This window comes from Lytechinus variegatus, chromosome 18, assembly GCF_018143015.1.
Source record: "Lytechinus variegatus isolate NC3 chromosome 18, Lvar_3.0, whole genome shotgun sequence".
In the NCBI taxonomy this organism is placed as follows: Eukaryota; Metazoa; Echinodermata; class Echinoidea; order Temnopleuroida; family Toxopneustidae; genus Lytechinus; species Lytechinus variegatus.
Window position 1 is genome coordinate 16,869,908 of NC_054757.1, and position 11,269 is coordinate 16,881,176.

General features: G+C 35.6%; 1 protein-coding gene across 1 annotated transcript; it reads left to right on the forward strand.

Moving 5' to 3' along the window:
* Positions 1-107: 107 nt before the first annotated feature.
* LOC121432211 lies at positions 108-9,618 on the forward strand. Its single transcript, XM_041630065.1, has 5 exons — positions 108-128; positions 5,152-5,171; positions 7,011-7,177; positions 7,827-7,892; positions 9,436-9,618. Exons 1-5 carry the CDS (start codon positions 108-110, stop codon positions 9,459-9,461), a joined length of 300 nt encoding a protein of 99 aa, XP_041485999.1. The 3' UTR covers positions 9,462-9,618.
* Positions 9,619-11,269: the final 1,651 nt, after the last annotated feature.

Here is an 11,269-nt window from a genome sequence, read left to right on the forward strand (position 1 = left end):
AAAGACAGGCCTATTCAGGTCCAGAACAGATAGAGATGTCTTTTTTTCGAGAAGCGTTAAGCAATGGCTATGCGAGATTTTATTTGTAATGTATCGATAGAGTAAAAATGACGATAATGTTCCGCACAGTAAACTTTTCAGCTGTATGACGATATGTGTAAATTGTTCGATTAAAGCTCTGTTAGTATGAGCATGATGAGTGCAGACGCTGTGGATCCTACATGTCCTAGGGATTCCCCGAAAAGTTTTGGTTTATTGGTTTGTGGTATTTTTTCATAATTGCGAAAAAGGGTGCTTAATAAAATTATTGAACTTCGTTTATCAGGGTGGCGGACGCCTCAAATAATGATATGATTACAAGAAACAAATCTCGCACACGACCTCTATTCCCATATCTTGCAGATTGATATCATAACTCAATACGAAAAATGGTGTAAATCATCCTAAATAGTAAAAATGATTTGAAACTCATAATTTGGGGAAAACCCTGGCTATTTAAGGGGATTTGTAGAGTGAGAGAGCATATAGAGTTTAAAAAGCTTTAATCTCATATCTTAATATCGTAGGCATGTTATTTCTTTATAATTACCAATGGAACAAAAATAAGTTGACAAAAATGTTTAACCCAGGGAATGTCTTTAGAAGATGAATAAACATAACAAACCAATGAATGTTTTCCCAACTAAAGGAATTTCTTCGACAAACAAAAGTAAAATATCGGAATCTTGAAAATAGTTACTACAAATCCACAGAAAATGTTTTCGGTACCCCTCTCGCAGAAAGATTTGTGTTAACTAATAGTTAAGCGCAACTAAAAAGAACAAAAAAACGTAAGTCCCAGATGCTCGCGTTTCATTGGTTAGAAATCAAATGTGTTTGATTTTGGAATCGTGCAGCAGGCCCCAGGTCATGTGTCTCATTTTTGACAGAGATCTGCCTTCTGTGCGACCATCTCTCTCCTTAATCGTGTTAATGGTTAATTTATTTCTCTTTCCACGATGCATTTTATAGTATGTTTCCCTTTTCACAGTCTATTTTCTTATCTTCCTCTCTCTCTCAATTGACTCTAAAAATATGAAAAGCTATAGCACTTACAGTGCTTATATAAAGACTGCGCCTCGGAGTGCTCTTTTTCTAGTTCAAATTTGAATTCAACACTCAGAATTGCAGTAACTATATACAAGATCCTTAATTGCCAAATTAGCACTTCATTTCAGGGTGAACAGAATTGGACATTCAGTTGCGTATAATGAGCCAAACATTTTCAGAGAGCTTGACATGGCATAGAGGGCATTCTAGAAAAGAAGAAAAAGTGAGAAAAAAAACTTCGAGCGAGCAAAATTGTGGTAGATTTTGACAAACTATCAAACAAAAACGATCATGTTCACCCTTTTATTATGATACTGTGGATATTAAGGGGAAAAATGTAGTGATTGAATATTCTCACGTAAATGTGTTCGAAAGCCTGACATAAGAGACAAAACGCCGCCCCTGAAGGGATGCACTGGACGCGTGACAAATTGCTGAAATACGGGGCTGTCCCTTGAAATCCGGGGCGGCTGGTCACCCTGCTTTCATTTTTTTCAGACTGATTTCTTCTTCTCCCCCCCCCCTCCTCCCCCTCTCTCACACATACACACACACTCACCCAACCTAAAATACACCCTCATCCAACCTAAAATACACTCTCACCTAACCTAACACACACACCAACGCACACCCACACACGCTCACCCTCACTCACACACATACACACACACACACACACATGTTTTTTTCAAGATTCAAGATTTTGTAACTCTGACATGACGTTTTGCATATAGGCAGTGTTGGACTGGATCTGATGCTTTGTGGTAACTTATTCCATTCTTTGATACAAACTATCACAAAACAATTCCTAGCAGTTTTTTTTTCTTGCAAGTGGTTGGTAGATAAGTTTTCTCTGACGCGTAATGTACATAATGGACCTTTGAGTTAACTACAAATGCATCAATTAAAAGAGAACAATTTTCAGAGGATTGTAATTTGTACATAAAATCAAACAATTCAAGGAGATTAAATTATCAAGAGGCAGAATCTTCAGTTGCAGACATAAAGGTATACTTGGACTTTTTTTAATTCGAGTATGTCATGAGCCTGATAAGTATTGAGTATTGAAAAGATGAAAATCTCTGCTGGGGCTGATGATCGTCATTCATTTCTTGTAGGGTATCAATTAAATTCTTCATTAAACTTAACTCCCTTTTAACATGTTTAATTGATATATTCTTACAAAAGGTCATTATGACATGTATAACAACATAAAAGAACATGAAATACATAAATACGTATCGGTACTTTTATGCTGGAATACGTAGACATTTATGACACATGACACGTCTTCAAATAAATGAAGCAATATGAAGGTTCCCGCAACACATAACTAAGCAATCATCGTAAAAAATTTTAACGATCGATTGCATTGACTACAATGTACAATGAATCATGAAAATCGGCGTACGATTAATCGATTAATCGTTCACGTTTGTGTCATGGGACACAGAAATGTAATCACCGCTTTATTTTCAATCAGTTCCTTGACCCACAGCAGGAATCAAATCGGTCGATAAACCTTTCGTATCGGGAGCTTTAATTAAAACTAAAAAAACTTCAAAGGCATACGAAATACCAGTCATTTAAATCGAAAATGTCACCATGATCATCTGTTTCCCTAATTATATAGAAAATGTACATGCTGTTCTTCCTCATGGGAAGCGAAGCAGAAATATCCATGTTGGAAGAGAAATAACTCGGGGTTCTTGATCTATCTTTTGTCGCCACGACAGAAGGACTCGTAGAAGCATTGCCCCCGGCTGAGAATACCTTATGTTCAAGAAGTGGCGCCAGCGATGTGTAGCGATGTATATCTTATGTCAGAAGAGAGAAAATAAGTGAGTACTTTCTATTAATCAGGTTCATGAAAGGTCAGTTTGTATTTCAGAGGATAAAAAAACAACAACCTAGAATTAAGATTAATCGTGCTGATCGAAGAAGCATTATTGAATTTAAGGGAAATGCTACTGTCATAGTTAAGAGGGCGAAAACGCTTACTGGCTGACAAAGGTAAGTGGAGAGTTTTCGCTCCGGAACGCAAGCCGGATTCAAGAACACGGTAACCGGGAGGTCAATATCGAAAGTTGGTAAGATTGGTGAACCGGAACAGCAGTTCTTCCCAAGTTTCGAAGCTGAAGAAATTGATGGAAACGTGTCGTTTGTCCAGAGGACGCAGCTGCTGTTTTGTGTGATTCACCAATTTCCGACAAAGACTTCTTGGTTACTCTTTGTCATACAAGGCATTTGACAAAACATGTACTGTGTTTTTGAATGCGTCGTGCGCCTTCGAGCGAAAACTTTCTATTACCTTGTGAATCACATACCATGGGTCAGGGTCCTGTTTCATAAATACACAAATCCACCATTTCTATATCACGTTTACTTTCAGCCAATCAAAGTGATGAATTTCAGTAGCTTTAAACTGTTATTGTAAATTTGTTATTATAACAAGTTTTAATGAAATGGGCACCTGATTTGGAGTTCCGTTGGTGTGACTGTAGCACACAAGCAAAAGTATTGCACATTATCATGGAAGACATACACAACGTGAAGAAAAAAGACAAAAACGCATTATATTCCATTATGTAATAAAAGTGCGATATGCCTTGCATCAGTGCAAACACATTTTGCTTTGTATGTTTATCTTATGATTTGCTCCCCTCTATTCATGCCTCTACCTTTATTTCAACTTATAGAGAAGACATTTCATTTGATTTATTGTATCCATTAAAATGATAATTTTCAAACTTGATAATTCTTGCTGTTTAATAGATTCTATGGACATTTTATCTGGAATCAAACTACGTAAAAAGAACATCATTGTACAACACATTAGAATATATCTATACAAATCTAAAATTTCAAATAAAATACAACAGGAAACGTAAGTATGTCATCACTTTCATAGCACACAATAGTGGCAAAATTCATATTTAAAAAGTTTCGATCGTGTCTCGAAACTTTTGATTGATTTGACAAAATATTAATGGGTAGATATCAGATTTCAACATTTCCTTTTCTTTTATTATCTCCCTTTCCTTTTTTTGTCTTGTAACTGTTTATTTCTTTATTTTTTAATCATTTATCTCTTTCTTTATTTAAACAAAGTTTGAGCATCAACAACTTTGAAAATCATATGGGGCAAGCTTTAAAACTTTGTTTGATTTATCATCCCCTGTTGATGAAAGTTTTATCTATTTATTTATTCATTTATTTGTTATTTATTTATTTATTCATTTATTTATTCATTCCTTTATCTATTTGTATTATTCTCATTATCATGATTTTTATCATTATCATCATTATTTCATTTATTTATTATAGTTTTTTCAATGTTTTTGGGGAGGGGGGATATTCTTTTCAATCTATACCCCCTTGGTGTGTATTCCTACTAAGGTACTGCAAAAATAATGATTTTCGACTAGAGTTTTATTTATTTGCATTAAATACCAAGCAACCACACCCGGTTTTCAATCATGTTTGCGTTGAAAAAAGGAGATGTGGGTCATGTCTTGACCTTTTTTTTTTGTTTTCAAAAAGAGTCAGGGCTAATCCACACGTATATATATATGGCTGACCAAGCGTTTGATATCCCGAGTGGTAATTTGCACGCTAATTTGTAAGCTGAATGTGACCCCTTCTACAGAAATAAAGGACACTTTCTCATAATTCAAAGGAATGTTTTAATTAAGATTTTTTTTTACAAAGTGCATGGATATTTGATTAATAAGGAGTGACAACTTGTAAAGATAAAAAATAAAAAAGACGCCATGCTTCAAAGGAATGTTTTAATTAATATTTTTTTTTTACAAAGTGCATGGATATTTGATTAATAGGGAGTGACACCTTCTAAAAAAGGGGGAAAAAGGACGTTATGCCTTTGATTTTCTTACAGTAATGAGTTCCTGTGAATCTAGGTAAATTAATGGAGTGTGACAGGCTCTTGAATTAGACACGTCATTCGCTGCGATTTCACGATGTCCAAATCGTAGCCGACTCCTATAAATACAGAGCATCTTGAGGAGCTGGTCATCACACTTCACATCACACATATTGAAGATATACCTGTTCCACAGAAGGTGAGTCCATTCTTCTTTTCTCTTCCACATTTAAGGCAATATTTCATTTGTTTTTTGCAGCTATCATGTAGGCCTTGTGGCGAAGAATAACTTGCACGCTCTTTAGTTGAATATAGGCCTATACCATAATGCATGCATGGAAATAAAGTTCTTTTTAACAAGAGAAATATAGTATTTTCTGGGGGAAAGAGTTTATTTAGATTAATATTTTAACTCCTAGAAGATTTTTTTTATTTGGTTGGGTAAAGAATTCCCCGGGAAGAATCCTCGTTAAACGAATTATCACTAGGGGTACCATAGGATATCGTACTTTCCTCTGTTGTATTTATTTAGTAATGATATATCAGTATGTCTTGATAACGCTCTAAATACAGTATGCGTATGTTGACGATGTATTTCTCAATTTATACTATGATACTCTCGGTTCACAAAATACGGTAATTATTTAAGTTAATTGTTATGAAAAGTGCCATCTTGAAATAAATATTATTGAAACTTAGACAATATCAATATCGACAATATAAATTAAATCTAAATATTTTCATATTAATCGCGAACTTATTGAACAAATTAGGTGCTTAGGTAATATTATTGATTGAAACTTAAAATGGAATTGTTATTTATGACATGATATGAAACTTTATGCATCCAACCTTGTAAATAGTCAAAATCTTTGAACAGGAAGAAATAGGACTACGTAAATCGTCAATTTATCATAATGTGTTTTCGTTTGGGGGTGAGTGACTACCGTAAACTAAAATGTACCTTATGATGGAGTTCTTTCATTTCAAGCGGGAAGAATATAAAGCGCTTTCTACATGTTTAGAAATGGGGCGGCATGTAGTTTGTCAATACAGTACTGGCTGCATGTATTACGAAAACATTAGTAGACGAATGTTTAAATCTGGGGCTCAATATTGTGAGAGAAAATCAACAATGCCGAAGTCATTTCCAGCTGCTCACTATTTATGAAACATTATGTGAATCTGGCTGAGTTTTATAAATATGCTTGTTGTAACGATTTCAAAATGATAAAATCAGTAAAATGGTTACCCAAGAGTCTGCATAAATAGAAAAAAATAAAAGGTCAAATGATTCTGGAAGAAATTATATAATTTATGAAAATTTTTATAATTTCTGAGAAATTATGGTGAATACGGACGGAATTCTAGCCAGATGTCGGGTGTTTTTGAAAGTAACAGAACTGTCTCACAGAATCGTGTTATCTCTGTTGGTAATCGTCGGTGTTTTTTTTGTCAGCTTTAATTTCATGATTTCCCAAAGTTCAGTTTATGATACTGTACCGGATCTAGGTCTAAGGTGATATAGTGACAATAAATTATAACCTTATTTTTGCCGACTTTCTCACGAAATCAGTTTTTACTGCAACCACATTCTTTTATCGTTAAAGTGATTGGTTAACATTGGTTTGACTTTAAAAAAATCTGAGCTAGAAAGTCATACTTGTCACCTGTGTCTGTGATATGTTACAAAAATGAAGCCCCAAAAAAATTGCGTTAAAAAATAATCATTTAGTGCTTCAAAAATTGAAATATAAAGTGACCGGAAACCCCTCTTAATTTCATCCCATACACTTATGTGTACTATTTAGGCGTCTATAAGACACCTATTTACAAAATCGGGGTTTGCCTTGTAGTTTTAGCTTTTCATTCTCAATAATGTTTTTTTCAGGGTTTATTAGTTCTAATACATGCACTTGTACACATGTTTCATCTTGGTTTGAGAATTTTTTAAATCGGCTACTCACAAAGTTAAACAATACCTTTAACCTACTTGACTTTTAAGAACGAATCTTCTTAACATGATTACTCACAACAGATCACCAGAAACCATCCCACCAGTCACAATGGCAAAGGCTCTATTCTTCGTCCTGGCTTGCGCCCTCATCGTTGCCGTCATCGCCGACTACGAACTCGACGACGACACTCTTGAGTTCTTTGAGACCGAGAAGAGGGGTATGGGAAGGAAGCTCAGGAAGTACAAGAGTGAGTCTTCTAAGCCTTTTTTTTTGGGGGGGGGGGTCATGCAGCTGGGTCCATGGTTTGGTCATTGTATTGGATTGATTGATAAAGAGATTGTGTTTCAAATTGTTCATCGATTATATAGAACCCTCTTGGAAAAACTTCTGTACGTTCCATAACAAAAATATATTTTATCGTGTTTTTACATGTTTAACTGCAAAGTTCTTAAATGCTGTTAAAAGCTCTCATGCTACAAGTTTTTACAGTTCCTTGAAATTCTTCAAAATAAGATATAAATTGAATGCAAGAAATTGATTCTAAAGCTCTTACATGCAACTTTTTCGTAGATTTGAAACGCAATATTTGTTCAAATTTATATCCAAATATGATTGTGTTTATATCACTGTAAATATTTGTATGTAACCAATATTTTACTCCCGTTTGATTGAAATGTATGTAAATACATGAAATTAATGTCATTGATCCTACAACTTCTTAATGAAATTAATTATTGTTTTAATCAATTTAATAAATTATATACATTTTCGTGTGTCTGTCGGGCGTCACATTGTCGGCACAGGGTGACGTCAGCTTAATCGGTGACGTCAGCTTAATGGAACAAATCAGAAAACTTTTTTTTTCAACTACTCGTATGATCTCTTTTTCCTTTCAGCCTGCAACTCATTCGGCATGGAGTGCTGGTGCAACAGGAGATCCGGAGACATTGTCTTCTGCAGCGGTATGTTTTGATCTTGAAGCTTGATATGATCAGTCTTATTGCAAGTGACCCCTGTCTTATCAAGGGACCGGCATTCAAGGGTGGTTATTAAGGTTATTAGCGGTATATTCCACGTCAGAAACAGTGTTATCACACATATTAAAAACTCGTTACTGAATATAGGAAAAACATTTTGACTGTAAGGGCTCATGCTTTATCAGCAATTGGAATTTAAAGAAAAAAAAGTCACCACCAACACCAAAACCGTCACTAAAGCTAAAAAATTGATCTGACCAATTTCGTTGCATTAATTACACGACGTTGGTTACGAAACAAATGTTTCTTTTTAATATATAAATTAATAAATTCTGAAATTTGATGTGTGTTGTAACAATTTTTGAATATATGTTTGCCATTTATCGCGCCTGATATGATCTAATCAAGATCTACAAAAAAGTGGCGAAATTCCGCGTCGCTGACACTGCATCAGATATGATTTATATATAGGCATACATGTATATGTAAACCGGCCTAACGATAATGTTTCTTTACACAATCGTGGTTGTTGAAACCGACACCTTGGTACCCGAGAGGACCACACCTTAGGTCATTGTGTTTAAATTAAATCTTAAAGATTGAACGTAACACTGGATATACAAGTAACCACCAAAGGTGTTGTAATAACACCTATTACTATTTAACACCAGAGTGAAACATGAATGTTATTCTTCTGTATATACACAAATAAACATGATCAACACCACAGTTTTTGCTGGGTTGTGAAAGTCAAAGACCTATTAAATTAAGTATTTTAATGGATCAGGGAAACGTAGTGCTTAATATTTATACCTTAAAATTAGGCATCGAAATCATCAATGAGTGAACTAAAACACTTTATGGAGTAGATAAAGGAGCTTTGCTTCGCAGCATATATTTTTTTCAATTTTGTGAAGCAAAGGTTTATCTGGAGCCATACACACTAAAAACGTTGCTTGTTTTAATATTCATACAACGCTGTTTACTATAATTATGAACCATATACAGTAGTTTTGTAAACAGTAAAGTGTTCAATATCTCAAACAATAAAGTTTGATTTTTAGTAGTGAATTCTTAATGAAGTAAGCTAGATAGATTAAACTGTTTAACGGTTGCACTGTAAAAACACCGGTTCTAATTTAACACCAGCCTGGTATCTGTATCGGTCCACACCAGATAGGTGTTGAAACGACACCGGTTTGGCGTTAGGCTAACACCAATTTGGCATATAAGTAACATAGGCCTAGTGTTAAACCAATATCAGTTTTGTTTGAACATCTCTCTGGTGTGGACCCATATAGTGCAGGCTGGTGTTAAATTAACACCGGTGTTTTTTGCAGTATGCTTTAGGGTTTATAAACAGCGGTGTGTAACTTTTGAACAGCGTTTTTACTATGTAATTAATATTGTATGAGTTTTTGCAACATGTTGAGGTCTGTTTAATTTACTCTCCTGTGGGATGACTTTATTTAGGCCTAATAACATTTATCTTTATATTCCTTCCTTTTATGTTTTTCTACTTTCACAGGTGCCGGGAACGGAGATAACATGTAAACTCGCTGCTTTTATCTCCTGACCAATTAACAAATAAGGATGAATGACGAAAGGACCGTCCTGACCAATCACATGCTCTGTTTTCTCTTTTTACCTCCTGTGTTTATCTATAATTGGTACCAAATTAGATGATATTGTAATAAAGATTATTTACACAGAACATTTGAGTTATGTGTCTTTTATGTTGTTAAAATACTTTTTATGTGCGTGTGCGTGTTTCTGTTGGCACTGCATGGTTAAATGCTTTAAATAGAGCACCTTTATAGGGTGACAGCATGTTTTTTGTTTCATAACCCGTTCCCGCTACTAACCATGTCGTTCCCTAATTTAGTTCCCTCGACATGGACCTGGACCTACTATAGTAGGTCCATATGCCTCGATTTACTACAACCCATTCCCACGACACGGCATGCTAACACGTTCCGTGACTAAGTCGGTTTCTCGATCCCTTCCATGACATACTTAGTCCTACTCTTTCCCTTGACTTAATCACTAAAGTCGTTCTCTCGACTTACCAACTCCAAAGAGTTCCCATGACTACCCCGCTCCATGGACTTACCCTTTTTAGACAGGCTAAAATTTCCTTAACCCCGTACTATTGGTGGGGCTAAATGGCAATTTAGCCCCACCTATAGTACGGGGTTAAGCTTAGCCCACTTTCGTTTTACACAGCGTTTTTGCAAAGTGGGCTAACCCCACCTATAGTACGGGATTATTTGGCCCTGCAAAAAAGCAGGGTTATCCCACCAATTGCGGTGCTAAGAGCAATAGTACGGGGTTAAGATCGCATGTGTAAAACGAAAGTGGGCTAAGCTTAACCCCGTACTATAGGTGGGGCTAAATGGCAATTTGGCCCCACCTATAGTACGGGGTTAAGGAAATTGTAGCGTGTGTAAAGTGTACGAGTGAAGCACTTGTACTACGAATGATCGACAATAACCACTAGTCCGGGGTTAGCGAGTTTCGTGTGTAAAAAGCAAGCATTCCTTATCCGGGGTTAGCAATAACAATTTGGCATGTGTGAAAAGGAAAAAAAATAGTACGGGGTTAAGGATAGTACGGGGTTAGCGATAGTCCGGGTTAAGAAAATCCTGTGTAAAAAGGGCATATAATAACCTATTTGCCATTCCCACGACATGCTCATCCCTCTCGTGTCTCACGAAGTCGTTCCCATGCATGTCTTTACAACTCCAAAAAGCAGACGCACAAATCTGTCAACAGTAACTGTTATGTCCGGGGGACTCGTGAGAAAAGCGGAGAAGTGGGGGAAAGGGTGACAAGAGAGAGGGAGAGAGCATGCATGGATGGAAGGAAAGAGTACGCGAAAAATATCGATATAATTATGGGTCTTTTCACACGTGAATCTTGAACCATCATGATGATTGCAATTCGTCTTAGAATCATCGGACTTTCACACCGTCGGAAAATTCGTCCCGGAATAAAACTTAACTGGAATTCACCTACGGAATAGATTTGAATTCGTGATTGTGACTATAGCCTTCCTGATTCCAGTTTGTCTTCACTGGAATCATCATCCAAATTACATTTTTTTACCGTGTGAAAGGGCGCTTAGTGGGTATTGCTCACTTGTAAGGGGATATAAGCTTTAATAAAATTAATCGCGATAATCCGATACAAAGTCAATCATTTGAAAGGATCTTGGAATGAGTTATACAACACAAAAAGAGTAACTAATCTCCTTTGGATATTTCATGAATATTCATAAGTATTTATGAATATTCATAAGTATTCCATGAAAATTATTCGTAAATTAATTGATTTTCACGTGATAATGATTTTTTTAAACC

Bases quoted from the DNA above. Each gene is read 5' to 3' on its own strand.
- LOC121432211 (XM_041630065.1), top strand. From the start codon at position 108: ATGACGATAATGTTCCGCACA. The intron at 7,178-7,826 runs GTGAGTCTTCTA...TTTTCCTTTCAG, and splicing joins GAAGCTCAGGAAGTACAAGA to CCTGCAACTCATTCGGCATG. The intron at 7,893-9,435 runs GTATGTTTTGAT...CTACTTTCACAG, and splicing joins AGACATTGTCTTCTGCAGCG to GTGCCGGGAACGGAGATAAC.